Raw genomic sequence first — 26,634 nt, forward strand, 5'->3', positions numbered from 1 at the left:
ATACAGTGTTGACACTGCACTGCTTCCCCTTCCTGAGACGCCGGATGGTGGACCAGAATCTCCTCGAAGCCGTCCGAAAGTCATTCTCCATGGCCTCCCCAAACTCCTCCCACGCCCGAGTTTTTGCCTCAGCAACCACCAAAGCCGCATTCCGCTTGGCCTGCCGGTACCTATCAGCTGCCTCCGGGGTCCCACAGGACAAAAGGGTCCTGTAGGACTCCTTCTTCAGCTTGACGGCATCCTTCACCGCCGGTGTCCACCAGCGGGTTCGGGGATTGCCGCCACGACAGGCACCGACCACCTTACGGCCACAGCTCCGGTCAGCTGCCTCAACAATAGAGGCACGAAACATGGCCCATTCGGACTCAATGTCCCCCACCTCCCTCGGGATGTGGTCGAAGTTCTGCCGGAGGTGGGAGTTGAAGCTACTTCTGACAGGGGGCTCTGCCAGACGTTCCCAGCAGACCCTCACAACACGTTTGGGCCTACCACGCCTGACCGGCATCCTCCCCCACCATCGAAGCCAACTCACCACCAGGTGGTGATCAGTTGACAGCTCCGCCCCTCTCTTCACCCGAGTGTCCAAGACATGTGGCCGCAAGTCCGACGACACGACCACAAAGTCGATCATCGAACTGAGGCCTAGGGTGTCCTGGTGCCAAGTGCACATATGAACACCCCTATGCTTGAACATGGTGTTCATTATGGACAATCCGTGACGAGCACAGAAGTCCAATAACAATTAGGAAAATTTTTTTAAAACAGAAGTTTAGTTTTTTTGTTTGTTTTTTCCTTTTAGTTTACTAGGGGGCCTTTTCCCCCTGCTTGCTTCACTCGGCCACCCTCCTGGGGCGCGCTATGCGCCAGCCACTTCGCGTCTCTGCCGCTCGAGTTGTGAAGGGGGTGCTGAACGCACTCTAAGGAGATGCGGTAAGATCAGCTGCTACTGAGCTGCGTGTTCTGCTTGTCTTGCTGCACATCAATCATTTAAAAGCCTGTACAGCAGCTGTCCGTTTGTCTCACTGCCTTGTCTCGCAGGACGTTAAAGTGTCTCCGAGAAAATCATGTATCATCTCCTTCCAAGCCTTCCAAGATTTTTTTTTTATAATAGAGAGATTTTCTATTAACAAAATTAAATTGGATTTTTATTTTAAATATTACTAATCTTTGAACTAAAAGAAGGGGTAAAGACCTTATAATGTCATCTGGTTTGTTTTTGGCACACACAATAGTTCTTTCTAATTGTCTGTTTGGTTTCTGATTTTTTTCTGCCTTTTGTTTAAAGCCATGTAGAGACAGAGTTCACATTTGTTTTGGTAGTGTTCAGTTTACCATTTTTAAAAATTCGTCAATAACTTTTCTCTCTCTTATATTAAAAATGTTTTCCATTGTGTTCACATTATTCAGCCTTGACCACTACCCTCCACACCGCTCGCCCAATCATTACTCCTGCTGCACACATCCTCTCTCTGTACCACCCCTTGAGATTCTCAGTGCTGCTAACTCGCCCTTCAATGCAGTCGGTTATATATTAGTCTCAAACATCTCACTTTTAAACCTAAAGCACTACATTTTACTGCATAAATGCATATATAGCATATGGAAAATACTCCTTTATCCCCATAGTTTTATGTATTTTAGCAAAATAACACTCATCTATTGCTCACCAAGTGACAAACAACAAATAACACATTTTACTTTGTCATTACATATTTAACATAATTTTCCAGCACACAAATGCCAAGTGTACAAATGTCAGATGTTGTTTTCGTTTAAGATGGTAGTTACATCCCGGCGCTTCTAATGGAGGGTAAAGTGATCAGGAGGTGCTACCATCTTCATTTACAGTACAAGGAGAACTTTTGGAAGTTTCCCTTAGAATATTCTGGTGTTAGCATCATGCCAAATCAAAAGACACCTGCAATGATCTCAGTGGTGCAATTGCTGATGCTGAGTAGTCTGAGAAGGATTATAAGGCCATTTCCAAAATAATTTGAAATCCATTATTTTACAGTGAGAAGAATAATAAAGAAAATTGTTCTCCTCATCTGTGTTGTGCCAGAATTATAGGGTGTACTTACTTTCAACTGCATTCAGAGTAACATTTACAGTATGTTACTTGTTAATTAAATGTACACCATAGTAGTGTATAATATTAGTATACTGCATTTTTAAAAGTGATTAAAGCTAGGGCTCTGTAACAGTTAACAAAATTATAAAACTATAAATGCTTTGAAAAAAAGAAGTATATCACCTTCAAACACTTTCATGATTAACTTGTAAATAATAAGTATCTTCAGGATTTCTATCGTTCTTTTTAATTTTTTTGATGGGGTATTTCTTTTGTCCTGTGTTTACATTGTTTCCAATGAAACATCACCTGGCAGTGCCATACACTTTTAGGTTTATTGCCTTAAAAATCATTAAAGATTAAAAATGAATAAGTACAGTTACAAAATGGATTACTGTGTTTTTCTGTGTTTAATTAACATGTCTACAACTCACTTTCTTATGAGTTACCAATCAGATTGTTTAATCTAAGAATTTAACAATATGCTATGATAGCTAAGTTTGTATATAAAACAGAAATAAAAAACATTTACACATGTTGACAATACTACTTTTTTAAACATGAATTTGACATTTTTGATATATTCGTTGCAAAGAAAGTAAAAACCTGATTATTCAAAAATTAAGAGCCATATCACAGTGTTAACCATTGAAAAACAGTGCCAGAAAAAGTACTGGGGGAAAAATCAATTAGAACTGGAAGAGGAAACAGAAGGAAGTAGTATTCGAAGTATCTCCTAAATCCCAATTGATGTTCCCTCTTCTAATGAGAAAGTCCTGGAAGCACTGGTTGGGATTAGGACCACCTCTGTGGCTGAGGAAACTGAAACAATTAAAATGGCTCTGTGTGTGTTTGCTTTATTTCAATGTTGTGTGGAAGGCAGAGGATTGAATGCCTGGGGTTGTAATCTTTATTTTGAGCTGAAGGATCTCAGTTCTTAGCCTCCCTGGAAAAGCCTGTTCCTGGCAACTTGAAAGGGTAGCTGAACCACAAACCAAAGATCTGTAGATTTTATCCTGGTTATGGAAGAGTGAAGGGATATTGTACAAATATTTCAGGGGTCATGAGTGTTTTCCGATTCTCTATATGAGTTGTTTACTTAGAAAGGGCTTACTGTATGATTATGTACTACATGTTATCCTTGTGGAGGGTGCCTCAAGGATTTGGGCTTCTTGGGCTGCATTTGCAGAGCAGGAGTTGTGTCTGTGTATGTGGTTTTACAGTAAATCATGTCATCTTTTTTGTGGGCATTGGACTGTGCTGATGTATGCCTCAACTCCTCCATGTTCATTATTTTTGTGGACAAGATATTAAGGTGCAGCCATGTTTGGATAAAGCCTAGTTTGGGAATCATAGGTTTACATTTCTGCTGTATGAAGTAAAATTTTTTCTGGGCCTCAACAGACTTTGACCTCTAGTCTGGGCCAGCACATGGGGTGAGGAACTTTGGTAAAAGTGGTATTTTTTGTGTAATGGTATTTTTTACCATTGCAAAATTAAAAAGCCGAGTTAAGTGCAAACCTTAAGAATTACATAAACATCCATTGACTTATTTATATACTACCCATAAAATCTGTGAAATATTTTTATTTTAAAAGTTTCAAATGTTGCAACCCCTCATCTCACTTTGGAGCATTTGGGAATTAAAATAGTGGATGCTTATTCTGAAGTTACATGTCACCAAATGATATTCATTTTCTTAATGGCATTCTTTTTCCTGATTTTCCACTATCACATTGTGTATATTGCTTATATCATTTTGTAAAATTTTGTGAATTTCTGAAATTGGATTAAGATGTCAGTCACATGCACAATGTCTGTTAAAAGTCTCATAAGCTTGCACCATGTGTGTTTAGTTAAAAAGGGCATTTTAGCTTGCAGGACAGTGTTTGAAACTGCCTGGTTAGCTAGAGAAGCAGGCAGCAGAAGCGATATAACCAAGTCTGTTTTGCATTTAGTTTTGTATTGTTTTATTGTTTTAGACATAATCTTTTTTATTGATTCTCAATTTTTCTCAATATGCTATAACGACCCACAAAAAAATCTTTTCATTGTATGTCCTGCTGTAGATTCTAATTCACTGACTCAAATGCTGTCTCCATTCCCACAGTATCTTTGATAATTGTTGCAGCTGCTCTTCTTTTTTAAATTAATTTTAATTACAAGCAAATAACAATTCATACAATCAAATCAGACTTAACAAAACCAAAATTCAACCCCTACCCAAAAGGAAGAGAGGAGAGCAAGCCAACAAAGCAAAGCTTTGAAGGAACAAGGAAGGAAGAGTATCCTTTCCCCCGATATAGAAGAAAGAGAGAGAGAGAGTGGGGTTGGGAGCATGCACTGATAGCACACCCACCACACAATGAGCCATCTCAGGATCCCAAATTAGGATCTGAGTGCAGCTTTTAATAAAATGTTATTGATTAGATCCTGCCATATTTTGAAAAAAGTTTTGAACAGATCCTCTGACTATCAATTTGATTTTTTTCCAATTTCAGATAGTACAGGACATCAGTTACCCACTGACTTAAAAGTGTTGGGTTGGGATTCTTCCAGCTGAGCAAAACAAGTCTACATGCTAGTAGTTAGGTGAAGGCAATTACGATTTGTTTGTCCTTCTCCACTTTAAGCCCATCTGGGAGTGCACCAAACACCGTTGTTAATGGATTAGGTATGATTGTGACACCAAGACTGTCTGATAGGCATTCAAAGATTTTTGTCCAAAACAATGTCAATTTGGTGCACTCCCAAAATATGTGGCCCAGCGAGCTAGACTGCAACGTTCACAGGTTGAATCTTACCCTGGAAACATTTTAGATGGTTTTAATCAAGGTAAATGCACACATCAGAAGATTTTAAGTTGAATAATTGAGTGCTTTGTGCCTATGGAGCTAGAATATATTCTATGTATTGCTGCCTTCAACTCCTTTTGTGAAATGTTAAATGAAAGATCCTTTCCCCATTGTGCACTGGAATCTTTGAAAGGAAGGGACTTTAAAATGTTTTTATAAATTGCGGTGATGCCATCTGAGTCTTCAGGACTGATTATATATTTCTTCTAGAATAGAAATAAGTGGAAGGTGAGGAAAATTGGGCAGGTTCTACCTTGAAAGTAGTGGAAAAATTGTGTTGTTGAGAAGTTAAATTTAAAGCTAAATTGGTCATAGGATGCAAACATTAACAATGTACAAGTCTCTAAGCGTTTTAATCCCAGACATTTTCTAAGTATTAAATTCTGTTTATGTTTGAGAGGGAGGAAAAAAGTGGTTGTCATGTAGAGGTGCAACAGATAAGAGCTTCTCTGTGATAAAGTGCTTGATACATTGGTATTTGATAGCTTTTAAACTCAAAAAAGGATATTCTTTTTCTAGCGATTTCCAAAATTGAGACAATGATTGCATTTTATGTCTGGACACCAGAGTGACATCAGAAGACAACTCAATCAGCTTTTCTTTTTCACGAGGATCAAGTGCACATGACTTTATATCTTCCAAGAATGGATTATTAATCCAGAGGTTACCTTTACGAGGATCCTCATTTTCAGGGAAATAATTATTAAGATTTTCAGCTAATGCTCTTAAATGTTGACTTATTATGTTGAATATGACTTTCTGGTTGACATCAGCAGCAATCAAAAATTCTTCCAAAAGTGGAAACATTTCTATATCTTCCTCTTGTAAGCGACTATTCCAAAGAGGTAGCTTCTTTTTGAACGCATCCATTTTATTTCTTAAAGTAAAAATATTTGTATATGACACCTGAAGAGAAATATTAACTTCATTAGCATGCTTTGCCAGCCATTCTTCATTCAACAAAGGCTCCAGTTCAGATTTTCGCTCTCGCAAAAACTGCTTTACTTTTTCCCTTAGTTCGAAAAGGCGCGAAAGAACCCTTCCTCTCTATAACCACCTCACTTCTGCATGGAGAAGGAGATGTTGGTGGTGTGAGTCCAGGCTCTCACATAGTGTCGTGAAGAGCCTTGAGTTCATAGCTTGACTATGAATTTCATTAATAATCTTCACCGCATCATTCATCACAGTGTTTAGTTCAGTAGAAAGCTTCTTTGCAGCTAGGTGCTCTCAGTGGATCATACAGTGAGTGGACAAAACTTCAGGGTGCGCGACTTCTTTTATTTTCACAACTACTCCTGAGCAACGTCCAGTCATGCTCGCAGCACCGTCAGTACACGCGCTTATAAATACTCATCAAGAGCATTAAATATTTCTGAACCAGTGGTTCGTCCAGGTAAGTTGAGACAACAAAGAAGTTCTTCCCTTATGTCTTCATCTTCACTATACCTCACGAAGCAAAGTAGGATAGCATGATTACTCACATCAGTTGATTCATCAAGTTGAATCGCAAAACATCTCAATTTCTTTTTCCCCTCTTCAACTTGATTTTCAATATCGTTGGCCATCTCAACAATTCTCATAATGGTGGTGTCCGAAAGCGGTATGGCCTCTAGTTTTACAGCAGCTTGAGGACCTCGTACGACATCTAAGATTCTCGTACGACATGTAAGATGCAAGGCTTTACTAACTCCTCACCAATAGTAAATGGTTTTTTCGATTTAGCTATTCGAAGCGCAACTAAATAAGACACTTGAAGCAACGACTTGTCACTAGTAGTCATCATTTTCATTTGACTTTTCTGCATTTTTATCTGGTCACGTAATCTTTCAAAAAAGTCCAGTGGCTTATCAGTAAAATCTCTATGTTTCGAATTCAAATGATGAGCAAGTTTGGAAGGTTTCATAGCTTCATTTGACAGAATTTCGGAACATACTACACACAAAGGCCGTGGTGATAGTTCATTGCCAGGGGCTACAATGAAACCAAGCTTTAAATACTCTTTATCGTAATGCCTAACATAGTTTCCTTTTCTCTTTTTGGTTTGTATTTCACATTCCGAAGTAGCCTATCAACGTATTTATTTTTCTGTGTTTTTCCTAAACTTGAAGCACTAGTACTTGGCATTCTTTCAGCACCATCACTAATTTTATCCTGAATAATGTCCTTGACTCTACTAAAGAACATTAAAAGATTTTGCTGTTTGACTTTTTTTCTCCATTTTTTAGGCCCTACAAATTAAAAATTAAATAAAAATTTTACGAAAGAAATAACCTGTTTTCCAAAATACTACAACAAAATATTAGAAAACAATACGTTCGAGCAATAAAATAAGAATTGTGTGGCGTGTTATCAGCAGACGAGCGGACGCTATACTGACATTCGGCAGCTGTGCACTTCATCCACCGAACAAGCATCTGATGCGGCGCAGTCAACAGCATTTATTGGAGACCAGCGCCTTAGAGAAGTGTCAAATGCACAGCGAAATCTGTAAACACGATCTAAAGTAGTATGAAAAATAGCCGCGAGAGGCGTTGTATTGGGGCTGGTAAATATTTAAATAAATCATGGTTTGGACAAAAGTTAGCTTCTGTGTCGACTAAAAAAATGTGCTATATACTCGTGAACAGAACTGTGCATCTACATGATTCGGTCGAAATTTTTCGCAGACCGGCAGGAGAACGGGTTGAAGAACACTGTTGTATATGTTCATCAGTTTGTGTCAATGTCCAGGTTTTTATGGCCTGTATATTTTCCGCCAGTTTGGATGCGTGGATGTTTGGAATTCCAAAAACATGAGGTTATGATTGAATCTAATTTCTTAAATAATGATTTGTTAAGGTTTAAAATAGAAAAAGAAGCTTGGGAAGGATGTTTATCTTAACAGTGTTGATTCTCCCAGCTAATGTAAGATGGAGGGTGGACCATCTATTCACATCTTGTTTAATTTTTCCCATGCAGATAGCAAATTTTGTTGAAAAGAGCTTTATTTTTCTTGTGATATTTACCCCTAGATATTTAAACTGATCTACTAAGATAAAAGGGAAGGTGTCCAGTCTAGTATTGTGTGCTAGAGAGTTCACTGGAAAAAGCATACTTTTATTAAAGTTAATTTTGACTCCAGATACCTTTTGAAAATCTGCTAGTGCTTTTAGGACTGCTGGCATGTAATTTTGTGGGTCAGATATATACAGTACCATATCATCTGCATATAGTGATATTTTCTGTTCAAATTCTTCTCTGAAAATCCCCTTTATCTCTGATGCATTTCAAAAATAAACAGCCAATGGCTCAATTGCGATTGCAAAACGCAATGGAGATAGGGGACATCCTTGTTGAGTATCGCATTCTAGTGTGAAGCAATCCAAAATAATGTTGTTAATACAAACTGAGGCTTCTGGATTAATACAGAGTAATTTAATATATGCACATATGTTTGGGCCCAACCCATATTTGTGCAATGTGGTGAACAGGTAGTCCCATTCAACCATGTCAAATACTGTTTCTGCATCCAAAGACAGTAAGATCTCTGGGGTGTTAGATTTAATGGGTTAATATATTATATTAAACAAACGTTGAATATTAGAATCCAAGTGTCTGCCTTTAATAAATCCAGTGACATTACAGAAAGAAGCACTTTGTCAATTCTTTTAGCTAGAACTTTGGTGAGTATCTTAACAACATTATTCAGTAGTGAGGTTGGTCTGTATCATGCACATTGCAGTATGTCCTTATTTTTCTTATTAAAGACGGAAATTAATGCTTGACAAAAAGTTTGATATAGAATTTTGTTATCTTTAGCTTCTACAAATGTTGCTAATAATAATGGAGCTAACTTATTTGAATTTTTTTTTTAATTGCACTGGGTAGCCATCAGGGCCGACTGCTTTCCCGCTTTGAAATTAGTTTAGTGTCTAGTAATTCTGAAAGAGTCAGAGGTTTTATCCAGTCCCACAGCACTAATAGTATCTAGCTGTGGTATCTTTAATGAGTCAAATAACTCATTAGATTGTGTCTTATCTTCTTTAGACTGAGTAGAATATAAGTATTTATAGTACTCTCTAAATGTGTGGGTTATATTTTTATGGTCTATGATTTTATCCCCGTCCGTGCTGGTGATTTCTGTTTTTGCATTGTGAACTTCCTGCTTGTGGATTTGTTGAGTTAAAATCTTGTTGGCCTTCTCTCCGTGTTCATATTAATGATGTTGTGATTTAAAGATGAACTGTTCCATTTCTTTAGTAGTCACAAGGTTAAATTCTGACTTGTGTTTTCCTATAAAGTGCCTCATTTGGAGACCTGGCTACATCTATTCTACATCTATTCTTGTAATTTCACTGATTAACTCAGACGCTTTCTTGGTTTCAATTTCTTTTTGTAAAAAAGATATGAAATAAATCTGTCCTCTTAAAAATGCCTTCAGAGTTTCCTAAAGTATTCCTATAGAGACTTCTGGAGATGCATTTGTCTCCAGAAAGTAATCAGTTTGGTTGGATATTAATTCTGTGCAGTGCTTATCAGCTAATGACAGTGGGTTAAGACGCCAGCTATGAGATGAGTGTGCTGGGCATAGTGAGTTAAGCTCCATGGTCAGGGGAGCATGGTCAGAGATAAAAATAGAGTTGTACTTACACAATTTGATAATGGGAAAAAAATTATTGTCTATGAAGAAATACTCAATTCTTGACTAACAATGATGAACTTGTGAGAAGAAGGAATATGCTCTAAGGTTAGGATTTAAAAACCTCCATGGGTCTGATACGTTTTTATTAATTACAAACTGTGTAATTATTTTTGCAGTATTAGATGTTATTGCCACTGTAGCTAAAGACCTATCCAGGTCTGGATTTAAAAAAACACAATTAAACTATCCAGCCATTATAATTTTATGAGTGTTCACATTAGGAATAGATGTGAATACATTTCGGATGAAATCTCTATCATCCACGTTAGGTGCATAAATATTTATCAGAATTACTTTAGTATTAAATAAATTGCCCATTACCATGACATATCGCCCTTCAGGATCACATATTACGTCTGACACTACAAATGGGATAGTTCTGTGTATTAAGATTCCTAAACCCTTAGTTTTCTTTGTATAGCTGGAGGGAAAAATTTGGCCAATCTAGCCCCTTTGCAACCGAAACTGGGCCTTACTTATTAAGTGAGAGTCTCCTGTAAAAATACTACCTTGGCATTTAAACCGGAAAGTGAGTGAATATTTTCTTTGTCTTTAATTCATGATTGAGACCTTTGACATTACCGCTCACAAAGTTCACTGTTTGGTCATAAAAACATTGCTTCTGAACTTTTGTTGACATTTAGTAGTCTTAAGTTAAGGTTGTACATTTTTACATATGATAGCTTTGACCTACATTCATATTATTGCCAGGTGTTATGGCTATGAAGCCTATTGTTGTGCAGCTGCTCTTCAAGGTTGTCTGGTAGTTTGTTGTCCTGGCTTCTTTTTATGTCAGTCATTCACCCTGGCCTTGATCCCCACTCAGCCGCAGTATGGTCTTCATCTTTGTGGTTTCCTCCAAGGGCCTGCATTCATCATTACTTATTTATTGTTTGTTTATTTTTTTTTGTCATCTGTTCAAGGATGCATTATATTGCAAAATGTATTGTGTGGGATTTAGTGTATTGTCTCTCGCTTAGTATAAATATTATAGAGGGTGGATTTAAGGCAATAAAAATGTGCCTTGCCTCAGATGGATTTTTTAAACGGGCTGGCACTGACCAAAAAAAAAAAACATGCAGCAGCACCACTTTTGTGGTAAAGCAGAAGGTAATTCTTTGTACAAAACCTTCAGTTTACTAGTTAGTCTACACCTCCATCCTTATATATGGACAGAAGCATAGAACAAAAGAATGAAATTGCAAATACAAAAGGCCAAGATGAGGTTCCTCTGCTAAACTTGCATTCTGGGACAGAGTGAGGAACTCATTAATTTTGGAGGACTTCCGAATAGAACCTCTGCTTCACCAAATTAAGAGAAGCCAATGGATATGTAGTTAGGATGCCCACACTGGGTTTACCAGACACATCCCACTCAAAAAAGACCCAGAGGCTGACCCACAGTGTGTTGGACAGATTATGTTGCTTGAGTGGCTTGGGTGCACCTATGAGATTTCTAGTAAGAGCAGGAAGAAATTGATGCGGAGAGGGCAGTCTTGTCTTGTCTTGCTCAAACTAGTTAGATCTACTTCAAGTTATTCTCATATGTACATACAGTAACATGATAATGTCTTAAATATGTCTTGAATATTTTTACTAACAATCATTTCATTTGAGGATAGTTTTGAAAAACACAACATGATTTGAACTAGTTGAATGAAAGACTATATACAGTAAACAGCAAACAAATAAACTAAAGACACTAATGCTTTGGGTGAAAATGAAAGCAATATGAACAAAGATAAAAAAAACAACAACTTACAAGTTCAGATAGGTCTTTAACTCTTAATGGGACCTGAATTAATCCCCAGTGACTAGTAGCTGAAGGTTGATCACTGTTGTCAAAATTAGGATTTCTGAGATTTATTAATACCTGAAAATGTTAAATGTTAGAAATATTTAGTGACAATTATCATACCCTGAATGAAGAACACACATTTTTAAATAATTAAGACTTACTCAAGTTTGTATTAAAAAACAAAGCATCAAAATCTACTGGAACCCAATAAAAAGGTAATTTTACATTCATTTTCCAACATCATAACCAGGTCACAGAGTCATAGGGACTCTAAGGCCGGGTTTATACTTCACGCAATGCAACGCATGCTGCAGCGGATGCTCCTGCTACGCAAGCGTTTTGCTGTTTATACTTGCACATGTACTTTACGGAAATATGGAGGAATCCACCAGGTGGCAGTCATCACAGTAAGAACAGGTTTGGCTTCGCTGTGCTATGAATTGCCCGGAACACCCATTAAATTCCGATGACACCTTACCGCAATATCTCTGAAAAGGATGTTTAATGATTAAATCCATCAATCCAGGGATTTGTCCATTCTAACAAGCATTGGGCACGAGGCTGAAACAATCCCTGGATGGGCATCAGCTCATCGCAAGGTGAATACAAGCACTCACATACACTAGCGTCATTTTAGTGTCACCAAATCTGCATATCTTTGGAAGGAAACCGGAGCACACTGTGGAAACCCAGAAGGAAAACATGCAAACTCCAGGCAGAAAATACCAACGACGTGACTCCCTGCGAGACAGCAGTGCTACTGCTCTGCCACCGTGTCACCCCCATGTGTGTAATTATTAACAGTATTCATTATTTAAATGAAATTAACGATTTATCAGTATAATGTAACATACATACTTTGATGCAGTTCATCATGAAAGTGATATCAAGTATAAATTTTAGGATTCTAAAAGTGCAGAGAGTTGGAATATTATACATTTAATGTGTTCTGTGTGATGATCTTTTGTTGTTTGCTGCTGCTGTCAGGTCCGAAGGAAGCCCTAGAAAAAAAAGACGGCACAGAAGAGACTTTTAAAATGTATCGTGTCGTTATGATCGGGAATATACAACGCTTGAATATAAAAGCATCACAAATGTATTTGTATGTCGGCATTTTGATTCACCACATCGAACCATTCATCAAACATCGAAGCGCGCACATCGATCTCGTAGGATCTGCAAAGCAGCTTTTTGTCACATGTAGATAGTAATCAGAGACTCTGACGTCACATTCCAACTTTTAGCACACTGCGCTCCCCCTACTTTTTGCTGGTACTGCAACTCGCTCACATGTCGCGTTAATTTCTGAGGACCTGCTCAGAGGACGTCTCAAATGAACGCTGGGAACGCATGGCAGCCATGATGCGTGCGCGTATGCATTCTGAGCATGAAGTATAAATGAGCCCTAAGTCTGTTCACTTCAGAGTGTTTGAGAAATTTATTTGAAAAACTGACTTACTAGAGCTACTTCAAGCCATCACGAAAATCTGTATGAAATGTTAACAGATGCAGAGATACACTGCCAAATTCCTAAGATTCAGAATGTGTATTACATCCTGGTAAAATGAGTTTAAGTTATAAACAAACAAACAGACTGAAAACAATATAGAATTTAATGTTTGTAGATCCTTAATGCAATTTTCATGATCCCCTTAACTCTACAACAATATAGAACAAAATAGTTAAACCTTAACTCTAGTATGTTTTATTTTTTAATGTGTAGATTCTTCCTTCATATTTAATCAAGCAGACACCCTGGAATTTCGTTTATTTGTTTGTAAAGTCAAGGACCCACAAAGCTACAGCATTCTTTGCATTAACAAACCTTCTGCATTGCAAAAGAATAAAGTTTGACATTGCACAAAAGAAAGGACTAGAAGAATTTTGCTCAAGCGATATGGAGACTGACAGTATAATTCAGAACACCAAGCGAACCTGTAAATAAGGGCTACAGAACCTACAAGGCGTGACCCAAAAGTTTTTAGACAAGTTTTAAAAGAGTACTGTGCGGTACATCTAGCGGACGACACTGTAACTACATAGTGCTATGCTTCATGTAACATTTAATTAATCGAGAGTTTGTCCCTGAAGTGCAGAAAGTAAATGCAGAATTCTACGTGGGCATTTTGGATCAGCTACTGAAGAGAATTCAGAATTCCAGTCCAGTGAGTGGTTTCTTCTTCACGGTATCACTCCATCTCATTACACTGGTGAACTGAAACGTTGCTGTTCTTCACTACCCACCTTACTCACCAGATCTTGCACCTGCCAACTACTTTCTTTTCCCCCAAGTTAAAATTTCCCTTAAAAGGATGGCTTTTTCAAACAGTGGGAGAAATTCAGAGTGCAGTGACAAGGGAGCTTAACCACATTTCAAAAACTGCTTTTCAGGGCATGAAGAAGTTGAAGGAACGTGCAAACAAGTTTATCGATCAAGGAGGAATGTATTTTGAAGAATAAAAATAAATGATGTCCATGTAAGAAGTTATCTGTGTTTTATAACAGTTACCTAAAACTTTTTAGGTCTCACCTTGTATTATATAAAGTGGAAGAGTTCCTTGATGTTTCTTAATATTCTAAGTGACATGTTTTGAAAAGCTAGGTTATTTAAATAACCATCAGCCTTTATTCTTCTGCAAATATAAATAATCCACATGTCAAACGGAGATCTCAGTATCAAGATATACATTAGATTTAATTTAAAGTGTGTTACACACATGTGAATAGGAGGCAGCTAAAGGGCTTAGAGAACAGTACTGACTCACCCAACCAGGGGGCGGCAGGGTGCACTAACTTACTTTCTGAGTTCTCTGCAGACCTTTCCTGGGAAATCCCGCCAGGTTCCAGTGCCTCGACTATGAATACATCACCTCCTGTCCCGGCCCCGAGGACGACGTTACTTCCTGTCCCGGCCCCGAGGACGACGTTACTTCCTGTCCCAGCCCCGAGGACGACGTCACTTCCCCAAGACTCCCTATAAAACTTCACTCCCCTCTGCAGGTTAGCAGTTCTGTTTTGGACTCTGATCTGTGGACACCAGTGCTATCACTTGTTTTTTCTATTTTGCAGCCAGGTTACACAATATACGGATGTCTGCCCTAAACCTTGCTATGGCTCTTGTTCGAGTTTGTGACAAGTGGTACTTAACTGAGCTGGAATGATTTGAATCACAGACTGATCTTGACCGTGAAAACAAAAATGGTGGCAGGATTTGAAGTTGACATGTACACAAATCAGAAGAGCACTTTTAAGATCAAGCAAAAGCTACTTCCTTTTTTAACACAAAGTTTTAAAAAAGACAAAGATCAGTAACTACAATTAGCTCAGGACATGTCTCCTTCTATATTACTGTTATGTGTCTACTTGAAATTACTTGATAGCCAGCTATTGCTTAGCCTGAAAATCAGAGCATGGTGGCAGTGTGGACAACAGAGACTTTTTTCCATTTTACTATTTTTAAATGGAATACAAATCTTGGAACAACTTAGAGCATAGAAATCTTTATAATATGATCCAATGTCAACCCTAAAACTGACAACATATATACCATTATTCAATACCAGTGCTGTTTAATTTCTTACATGTAGCACTTAAATTTCACACAGCATTGTCTTTTCATGCTGAAGTTGTTTTTTTTCAGGATGGCCTAGTTTCCTCCCATATCCAACAAAGACATGCTGTTGAAGTATAAACTGACAATGAGTAAATGCTAGTGTTTGCATGAGTGTGCCATGTGATGGACTAAAGTCAATTCTAGTGTTGGTTTCTGCTTTGCATCTGATGTTATTATGACAGGCTTTGGTCCCTATGAACCTGCAAAGAAAGAAGCAACATTAGCTATATTACATATAATCAAATGTAAAACAGCTTTTACACAACGTACCTCCAAAAAATCCTTAGGGGCATAAACAGGTCTGAAGTGGCTTAAATCTATAAAATACAAAAATATTTATATAGGTATAAATAATGAAAAGTTTCACATGATTGCCATGTCTAATTACACTCAATATACTGTGTCTCATTTTAATGCTAATACACTATATATAATAACTATGTTTAAAATAATTAATGATTACCTGTATGCATCTTCCTAAAATATTAATTCTTTTTGTAAACTGTTTAGCACAAGCTCTAACAAGAATATTTGGTTGCTAGCAATGATCTGTTTTAAATTTATAACAACATTTGTAACTGTGTGTGTTGTGTACTGTATATATACAGTATATCACACTCTTCTAATGCTAAACACAATAGGCTAAAAGAAGTCTGAGATCATAATATATGTTTAAAATGTAGTTTGTGCTTTGTCTGGTTGAAACATACAAAGCCACAACAACTTTGAGCATCACAGTTAAAAACCTGTATCTACTAATTATACTCATCATTGTATATATTACTAAATGTAGTAATTGGTACACTTTACTCACAATGTACTGCTTGTTTGGTAAACAATTATTGTTTGTTCTGTTCTATAAAAAAATTGTATTAACATTACTCGCCACATAAACTTAATACACTACAACAAAAGGACATTACATACATTTCCATAAGTTTTACATTGAATTGGATTGAGTAGAAATTATTATTCGTTCCAAACTTGAGTATATTCATGAAGTAATGTAATATAACATAATCTGATAAACATCATATAGTATAGTTACAAAAATGAGAATAGCATACCAGGCTCATCAGTTCCCATCTCGTTCCACTTAGTTAGAAGCTCTTTTTGTTCATTTATAGGCCTCTGAGAGGAACACAAAAATCAGGTAATTAAGTCTGGAGGCTTTCAAGCGGAAAAATGAAATCATACCATTATGCTCTTTAATGAAAATTTCATTACAATTATCACATTCTGCAAATATTCTCTGAGTAATTGCTCTATATTTATGTCTAATTAGGATAATATTTGTTCATATATCAAAAAAGAAAAGAAAAACATTTACAGATCTCTTAAAAATACATCATGGGCTGCATCAGGAGTATAATCAAGTTAATCTTGTTTTTCCTTACTAAAAGGGTTGCTATACAGGCAAAATTATTATGGATATCTTAGTCTGGTAGCTCATGTTAACAATAATAGTGTGCCCAAAAACTGAAAGGCATGTCCCTTTTCAAATTCATTTTTATTTACTGTATTTTGAATAATGTGCTGACATTTTATGAATAAAGTTAAACAAAATGCAAAATAATATTAAATTAAAACACAACAATAATGTGCACAGAAATTACATATATTCATATAATAGTAATAATAATAAGCAATCCAAAGGAATATCATGACAATAAATGTAGATTATGCAACAAGGCACAAGAACATATAAGTCATAGTGTTGCAGGCTGTACTGTACAACACTTGCACACACAGACATAATAAAGCAGCTAGCTACAGTAGGTTCTCTGGACTGTGTGAAAACATTTAGGGGTTTAGGTGCCAGATAAATATAATGAACGTGAGCCCGTCAATGTCATTAAAATCAATGAAACCATCTTGTGGGAAATTCCAATAATTACTGACAGAACCATTTTAGCTAATTGTCCTGACACCGTACTGCATGATAAAAAAAAAAAACAGAAAACCATTCTACTGACTCACATAGCCGTTCCAGATATTTTGAACATCTTGCTACAAGAACCTAAAAACTCAGTAAATATATCTCCCTGGAAACTGACATCAGCAGGATGTGCAACTATAAAACGAGAGCTGTGCCAGTTATAGTAGGAGCATTAGGTACAGTGAACAAAGGACTTCATTGGAACCTGAAGATGTTCCCGGGCCATCGATCAGCTAATGAGGAGCAGAAGATTGCACTAATGGGCACAAAATTCTTCGTAAAGAGCTTGGGTAAATCACTTTGATCTCTTGTTGAGATCAGGACTTATCACCAAAAGGTGAGAAGAAATAAAAGTTAATAATAATAATACACATAAATAGTACTGTGTTTAAATTTAAAAACATAAAGAGTGAATGCCATAACATTGTTAATCCTCATATTGTGAGGAGACAGAGGCTGTTATGGAATATTAGAATACAAGCTAGTAAAAAGCAAGGACAGGGCACTAGTCTATTGCAGCGCTCACTTGTACACCACACCAGTTAGGGCATATTTGAAAACATTGGGGCAAGTTGAGAATGTGGGAGGAAAACTCATATAGACATGAAGGAAATTTGTTAGCTCCACACACACAACAATCGGGCATGAGATTTGAAGCCAGGTCACTTAACTTATGAGGTAGCAGCACTATCCACTGGGCCACTATACTATCCTAAAATAATGAATGCATTAATCACATTTTTAATATCAGTAATCGTAAACAATTAATAATTTATAAGTTAACTATAACAACATATGTGCTTTTAACATTAACAAAATAAGTAAAACATACCTTTCGGGATAAAGGAATGCTGAGTTCTGTGCACATACTGTTTAGACTTTTAAGAATTCGCTTTTCCCAACTAGCCTAGAAGAATACACAGTAAATACTGTATGTTAAAATATCAGTAATAATTTTAGAAAATAATGTTAGAAATAGGATGATCAAGTAAGATACTACTTTCCTTTTTTAAACTTTGTTCATTCAGTATACGAGGGACATTCTATAATTTATCGACCTCAGTAGGAAAGAAAAGAGTTTTCAAAAAATGTTTCGTTTTATTTTTCTATATAGTCCCCTTATAGCTCCATACACTTCATTCACTTTTCCTGCAATGACTTTAACCCCTTTGAAAAAAAATCTTCTGTTTATCCTTCAAACCAGGATGCCACAGCTGCCTTGATGTCTTCATCACTTGAAAACCGCTGTCCACGGAGAGATTTCTTCAAAACTCAGAACAGGAAAAATCTGAGGGAGAGAGGTCAGAACTGTAGGGTGGATGGTTCAGCTGCTGGAACCCGCAATCTCGGATGGCAGCCTGTGACTGACGTAACATGAACTGGCGCATTGTCGTGAAGAAGCAGCACGGCGGCTGTGAGTTTTCCTCATCTTTTCTCCTTGATTGCGATCATTGTGTTGGTGTAACTCTCCCCAGTTATGGTTGTCTTGTGTGGCATGAACTCCAGAAGCAAACGTCCTTTGATATCCCAGAAAACAGTTGCCATGACTTTGCCTGAAGATTTTTCTGTCTTGAACTTTTTTGGGGTGGAAGATGACTTGTGCTTCTACTGCATTGACTTCATTTTGGACTCGGGATGTCTGTGATAGACCCAAGTCTCATCTCCAGTCACCAATTGGTGAAAAAAATTCACCTGGGGCCTCAAGTATAAACAGTGCGCATGCACAAAAATGTTTTGTACACCCGATTCCTTGTTCACATTGCGATGTATAAAAACTAAGCTTGGTGTAAAGTCATACACATTCTGATTGCAGCTCTCCCCCTTGCATATGTACATTGCTGCTCGGTTTTGCAAACTGCCGGCACCCAGTGTCAAAGCAGTGCTACTGTGTGGTTTCCCATTCTTTTTTAGATTCACATCCATGACTCAGGCTTTATCAAATACACTGAAATTTACAGCATATTGTTTATAAATTTAAGGTGCCTGATTGTAATCAACCTGTAAAAATATATTGCTGCATGGAATGGCCAAGCTACTCTAAATACCTTAGCTGCTTTAGCGTTGTTACTCTTAGTACACCACTCAGACTATTTTAATCCATTGTATCTGAGTGTGGATTCACAGCTTTACAGAAGCTGATTGGAAAGTTCTATGGCGGGTTGTGTCGAAACTATAGAGGATTATCGGGATACAACATCTACCCTGGAGCACATTTATAGTACACACTGCCTCAGGAATGCCACCAGCATCTGCATGGATTCCACTCAGCCATGCCACAGTCTATTTGAACTTCTCCCAACCGGCAAACACTTCAGAGCCTTTCCTGCATGGACCTCGAGGCTCAGAAACAGTTTAATCCAAAGAGCTTTAAATGCACTCAATCAGTCCATCATGTCCTCATGGTAGAACTGTTTGTACTTATAACTACAATTACCTCACCGTAATCTTAAATTTGTAATATTGCACAACCTGAGCCACTTCATTAACCATTTGCACTATCTGCACTATATGTACATTATATTGTATTTATGCTTTCATATTGTATATATTTCATTGTTTTTTTTATCATAACATTATTGTTATTTTATCATTTTATAGGAAGACAAGTTTATGGAGGATTTGCATATTTAATCTCATTATACTATACAACTACAATAAAGGAATTCAATTCAATTCAATAGAAGAGAGTGCGTATTTACAAATGATAATGACTAGCATTTAAGTCGATTTAGATTTCCAAGCACTATCCTCTTGGAGCTGTGAGCTGTTAAAATACAAGGATGTATACTTGATATAATTTTTAAGATGAAATGCATTAAAGTATGTATATTACATTTTACAGATAAATTGTTAACTTCATTTAAATAATGTATACTGTTAATAATTAAACATGTGGGGACACAGTGGCACAGTGGTAGCGATGAGCTGGCACCCCATACAAGGATTGTTCCTGCCTCATGCTATATGCTTGCTGGGACTGGCATGACCCTGGATGGATAGATGGATGTTATAATTAAGCATATATTATGAAGATTTTTCAATGTTCCTCAAAAGTTTTGAAGAATCAATGTTCTAAGTTTACAGCTGGTGTGCCATTTATTACAGAGCTTATTGTGTGGCGATTGGTTATGTGGAGAATGAAAACAGAAGGACAGGAATTGGGGGTTGGTACGTTTGACAGAGACAGTACTGCTGCAATAAATTATTTTATCAAGGGTCGCACACACCCTAGCAAGCATGTTGTGGGATGCAGGAACAATCCCTGCACAGGGAGAGACTGAACACGTGCGGAACTCATCGGTGCACACAAACCGAAAGGGAAACTGGCTTGTTCGTATACCTGGTGTGTGGTTGTGAAGAGATGCAAAAGTTTGGCGAACTTTTTGGTTGTAACCCGATTTGTACATGTTCAGAGACGTTCGTGAACTGAGGTTCCACTGTATTCTAAAATGTTCAGACATCTGTAACATCATGAATGTAATGTAATAGAATATGAAGCATTTAATGTGCTACTTTAGTTATTATGGGATTTGAGAAAGTAGTAAATTAAACATTATAAGATGAAGTTTAAGATATTCTATTTTAATGACAAAATAAACCTTTTGTTTCTTCACTGTGTCCCTATTTTTTTTTCTTTTCTCTGTACCCTAATACGCTTCCATATGACACACAGTTGGTGGGCTACAACTTGCCTTTTCAACGCGACTTTGATATCTGACCACTTCTTTATTATTTTGGGCACTGTGCGACTTTCTGAACTTGAATTTTCTCTGCCACTCTGTATCACTTGATCAACTTGCTTTTGTTGATTATACCACTGCTTCAGGCAACAAATAGTATGTTTTTCCTCCACTTCGCATTTGCTGAAATTCTTTTTTCCCTGTGCTTTTGCCATTGTCTTTTCACAAAACACTGAACGTAAGGGGCTATTCATATTGATTTGCATATTCAAAGAGGCATATTTCTGGGAGGAGTCAGGGTAGGGTGGCAGGTGCATGCACGAATGTTACATTTCACATTGACTGGGATTTATGGGGCGGAAGTGCATGAAAGTTGGCTTTATGCACTGTTTTGTGCATCTGAATTTTTTTGTGCACACGCACATTTCAACTTATGTCTGTACACCATGTTTTAGTATGAATTCTACGCATGGCGTTATACACGAGGCCCTTGACCTTCACAGAGCATGTCAAAGTTCTCCTGACAGCACTGGAGCCTCGTGGCCTTCTGACATGGTGTCAGCATTCTTGAAACACATCTTGCACTGACCTTTGACATGTTCAACTTTTCATGAATTATTTTCCAAACTGTACCTGCCAAGAAGCCCATTTCTTCAGCTATTCAGGAAACTTTAATTCATCTGTCCGACAAAATAAAATCTTCAATTTGTTTGCACAATTCTCTGGAAGTCCCTTTCGCAGGCCATCCAGTATGAGCGTCATCTTCAATGGACTCTCTACACTACTTAACCTGCTTGCTCCAGGATGATGGGGCAGATTCACCATAAACTGTAGTCATGTGTTCATGGATCTCCTTTGGGTTTTCCCCTTCTTTTGTGAGAAATTTTATCACTGAACATTGTCTCAACCTGTCTCTTGGAATGTTAGACTCGCACTGAGCCACAACTGTACATGAGTAACCTTGAGACGTGTCACAAGGTGCCCAAACTTGTTTCAACATGCTTGCTACTTTCTTTCATATTCAGGTAGATAAATTATTGAACACCCCTCACATTCTTCAGAACAAAGAAAACATATCTGCCAGATCCTGATGGATGAAAACATTCCTTGCAAATATCACCAACTCTAACTTAGTTTCTCTGATCCACACAATGAATATAAAAGTGAATCTCTACAAGGAAATAACCACATTTAAAAATGTGATATACATATCAGAGAAAACAAAAGGGTTACAGCTACAGAGAGATGTAATATACTTTATATACATAAATATGAGGTTAAGCAACAAAGAAAATAACTATTAACATTCAATTAGGGTCATGCTTATTCAGTAAGGGAACAGAGAAGGCAATAAAATAATTTGTTTTCAATCCTATTTTTTGTAAACATTGATCTATTTGTATGGAATGATTACAATAAAATCAATAAAATTAAAAAAAAAAGAAATCTCAAAAGTCTAATTTAATTGGAAATAAGGACAATACTCAAAGAAATGAAAACAATTATATGTTGAATACATTCTGTAGCATGAATAAAAAAAGTCTATAATTAAAAACTACAAAGATACTTTGTAACACATAACCTCTCAAAGAATTCAGTGAAAAGGTCAGAATGTTTGATGTTACTGTTGTCTGTTGGTTTACTTGTATTTTTAATGTAAATTAATCAAAGCTTATTTGTGCCACTCAAAAAATGTGTTATGTGTTGTGTTATTTTACATTAATTCTTTATTATTTTGCAATTACTTTTCTTGTGCTAAAAAAATACTTTTTTAAATGACAAGAATACTCTTCTATACTTCATGTTTTGTGAAACCAAAGCATACAAAAGAAACATTTCTTTCACAATTCATCAGACAGCAAACAACTATCATTTATTCATTCACATTATATTCAATGTCAGTCTTTTCAATCGAATACCTTCATCAAATAACTTACATTATTTATGAAAAATTATAACATGAGTTTAACATTTCATGTTAAATGTTACTTGTGCTCCACTTAAGAGAAATTCATATAGTTTAGATAATGTACCGTATTTACTATTAGCACATTTGAACTACTTCTTTCCTCTTATAAAACAAACAGACATTTGAAATGTACAGTAGCTTCATAACTTTTGACACACCTTAGTATAAATAAATGTTTTCTCATGTTTAAAAAGACTAAGCTACATTTTAAGTAAATAAATGCGTAGAAATTGTCATTTTTCTTCACATACTGAAAACTTCTTTTTCTTTTTATTTCCATTAGTATGTGTCGTTAATGTGAGTAATCTGATATTGGTAATATTCTGTATGTATATCTCCATAAATCCACTGTCATAAAGACAGATAAACATCCTGAAGCATCATCAGCTGTACAAACATGGATATGGCACTAGTCCATCACAGGGCACATTCACACATGCATCCTCATTTACTCACACACAACTGGATAGTTAACAATTAATCAAACATCATTTTGTTGTTCTAGCAAAATCAGAGCACAGAGTTAAAAACCCATGCAGACTTGGGGAGAACACAAATAAATTATGAAGGCACTACTCAGTCCAGTATTTAAAATAAAGACTGTGGAGCTGTGAGGCAACACTTCCAGCTATTGTGCCATCCTACTTACATACTCTATATTTGGAATACTCTGTCAGAGTTTATAAAAACAGAGAATGAATGTAAAAACACAAAGTCATTCAAAACTTGCAAGACTATAGATTGTTTTAAAAAATATACACAAGACAACAAAAAAGAAATTGAGGGGACAATTCAACCATTATAATATGGCAACAATGCTCGAATTACATTTTATAGAAACTTAGTTTTTGGGTAAGGGTGGTGCTTCTTGTGTCATTCCAGATTAACAAATGATGTTACTTGTTTTTGTGACATATGCAGTTGACTGTATTCTTATTGGAATTATTTTTTTTCTCTTTAGTTTATAGCAGGGATGTCCAACTCTGGTCCTGATGGGCCACAGTGGCTGCAGGTTTTCATTGTGACCATTTTCTTAATTAGTGAGCTGTTTTTGCTGCTGATTAACTTGTTTTGCCTTAGATTTAATTGACGTGACTCAGAACCCTTAGTTGTTTCTTTTTCCTTAATGAGCAGCCAAACAATAACGAGACACAAAACAAGCCGCCTCATGACCAGCTAACCTGAAAATAATGAACGATGAAAGTCTCGGTCATGTTGGGTCCGCTCAGGTCACCAAAACATTGTGATGGTGGTCTTAGAAAAAACAGAAAATTAACAGTCTGCTGTGGCAGAATGAGAGCAGCAACAAGTCATGATATTCAGTAACGGCTTTAATTAACAGGCTTCTCATTAAGAAAATGGTTGGGGTGAAGTTGGCTGGAGTTTGATGTTCCAATTTAGCTGGTCATCTCTCAGCTCGTTTCATGTCTCATTTCTGTTTGGCTGCCATTTAATGAAGAAACAAATCAATTCAGAGGACTGAATCCTTAAAAACAGGGCTATTAAAGGGAAAAGGAGTTAATTAGCAGTGAAAACTGCTCGTTGATTAGGAAAAGGGTTAGAATGAAAACCTGCAGCCACTGCGACCAACCAGGACCGGAGTTGGACACCCCTGGTCTTTAGCAATGTGTGTTTGTAATGCTGGTTCTTTTGTAATGCATATTTCTGGAAATAAAATGAAAAGGGGAAAAAAATCAGGTCAGATGATCAACATTTTCATTCAGATAACACATGATGTTGGTCTCTCAATTCACATGTCTTGTATACATTTACAGTAGTTGCATTCGTATGAAATGCTCAGTTCATCAATATGCTTTTGTTCAATACAACTATATTTATTTCATACATAATTAACAGTAAAATACATACTTGTGCCTTTCTCATATATGTGAGGGGTTCCTTAATGTGCTCAGGAGGTGCTATTGGGTTCCCTGAAGTGTGAATCCTGATGACAAAAAAAGATACACAGTTAAATAAGAAAATATATGTATTTTCAAAATGTAATCAAACATATACACTGAAAACAGCATCCTAATATGCACATTTATAATATTTATTTTACATACATTCTTTTTAAAAAGTAATGTTAAACAGTATAAGATTTTTTTTCACAGAATAATTGGTTATTCTAAATATTTACAAGGTGTTTCAGCTACTTCAGCTAATTTAACATGTTGTACACAAAAGTTATTTCATTACGTTTTTTTCCTGAAAAAAAAAATATATATCCTGCTGCTAATGCTACAATTGTCTGGTTAAAATATGAAATATGGATCAATAAGACAATTTCCCTTTAGGAATACAGTTTTTCTTGATCGCTTTCACACTATTACCAATCTTACTAACTAAAACTCCTAAATCATATCACCATCTACTAAAATTCAAACTCATTTGCCAAACCTATAAACATTATTCCCCTATTTTGACACATGATTCAGACTCATTTCATTTTTTGCACAAAACTCTACACACAAATGACTTCATGTATCATTGGCTCATTTAGAAAGAACTGGCCTCAATATCATTAACTCAAGTCAGCAAAGCTGGAACACATTCAGCACACAATTCCCCAGGTACAAACACTACCAGTCATAGCCTTAGAATAGATAGATAGATAGATAGATAGATAGATAGATAGATAGATAGATAGATAGATAGATAGATAGATAGATAGATAGATAGATAGATAGATAGATAGATAGATAGATAGATAGATAAAAGGGCCATAGGTTTTCACTTACTGTATTTTGGAACAATGGATCAACAACACATGCAAGAAAGAGGAAGAGGAAGAAGACACAGAAGGGGAGATGGAAGAGAGTGAGGAAGAATACAAGCTAGAACAAGGAGACAAATGGTTTCTAATGAGATTTGAGCCTTATTTACCATGTCCTTGTGCATGGGATGTCGATGGCAGAAGCTGGTCAAAGAGTGCAACCAAATCTGAGCTGCTTCACTGTAGTTTCTATAATACAAACCTTCAGAGAGGAAAATAGGTAGGTCATTTACATGCTGCTCTCTACTGTAACTTTGGAGTACTGTGCATTGTTATGTTCAACACCTATGTGTACTGTCACTGTTTGCTTTATCTGACTTTATACTGTCTGAACTGTATTGAATTACTACACCATTTCACATATTTACTGCATGTTCCAAAAGACAAATGTATGGTTTTAAAGCATACATACTTGCTGTATTTTGTTTTCCAGAACTGAGGGATGACCACCTGGAGGAGGCAGAAGATCCCTACTTTCTGAAGAGCAAGAGAGCGCTATGATCAATATGTTTACAGACAACAGCATGATTCACTTGCGAGTGATACAACAGAGGGTTATTGAAGACCAAGAAATCTTCCGAGGGGTGGATACAGTCAGCATTTCCACAATTGACTGCATTCTTCGAAAGAACAGGTTGACGATGAAACAGGCCTATTTTGTTCCTTTCAAAAGAAACTCTGATGGAGTTAAAAACCAACACCTGGAATATGTACAGGCATGATATTTTCATAGTGTGTGAAGTATCTGAGTTTTAGTTACAGTATGTATTACAGTACTGCACAGCACTATATAGTGTAGAACAAGCTGTATTTATGGGTTCCTTTTTGTGTATTCTAGAAAAGTGTTTCAGAGTAGTCATTTACTGTAGTGTGTGGCATCTTTTGTAGAGGATCTTTGAAACAGAAGCAAGACACACTCCTCATGAGCTCATCTTTGCTGATAAGGCAGGCTTCAACCTCACTAAGAGGAGGAGGAGGGGGAGGAATATAAATGGCCAACGAGCCATCGTGAATGTCCCTGGCCAGCAAGGAGGGAATGTGACAATGTGTGTCGCCATCAGCCACGGACAGGTCCACCACCGACATGCCATTCTTGGTCCATACAACACTATGCTTCTATTGGCTTTCCTCAATGCTTTCTGTGATCATGTATACTAATTCGACAAGAGGGAGCCAGCAGAACCAGAGCAGCCATACTTTGTTGTAATTTGGGACAATGTCAGTTTAAACCAGACTGTTCTGGTTTGTGACT

General features: G+C 36.8%; 1 protein-coding gene across 1 annotated transcript in view; it reads right to left on the bottom strand.

Annotated features, from left to right (window-relative positions):
- tbc1d19 (TBC1 domain family, member 19) overlaps nucleotides 1-26,634 on the bottom strand; it is a 168,427-nt gene that overhangs the window by 84,382 nt on the left and 57,411 nt on the right. The window contains exons 4-8 of the mRNA XM_028802001.2: nucleotides 24,476-24,551; nucleotides 17,790-17,864; nucleotides 16,086-16,149; nucleotides 15,289-15,335; nucleotides 11,370-11,480 (exon numbers count right to left, since the gene is read on the bottom strand). Of these exons, the coding sequence (XP_028657834.1) occupies nucleotides 11,370-11,480; nucleotides 15,289-15,335; nucleotides 16,086-16,149; nucleotides 17,790-17,864; nucleotides 24,476-24,551 (373 nt within the window). The remainder of the gene's footprint in view (nucleotides 1-11,369; nucleotides 11,481-15,288; nucleotides 15,336-16,085; nucleotides 16,150-17,789; nucleotides 17,865-24,475; nucleotides 24,552-26,634) is intronic.

The sequence above is a fragment of the Erpetoichthys calabaricus genome, chromosome 5, assembly GCF_900747795.2.
Source record: "Erpetoichthys calabaricus chromosome 5, fErpCal1.3, whole genome shotgun sequence".
Taxonomy (NCBI): domain Eukaryota; kingdom Metazoa; phylum Chordata; class Cladistia; order Polypteriformes; family Polypteridae; genus Erpetoichthys; species Erpetoichthys calabaricus.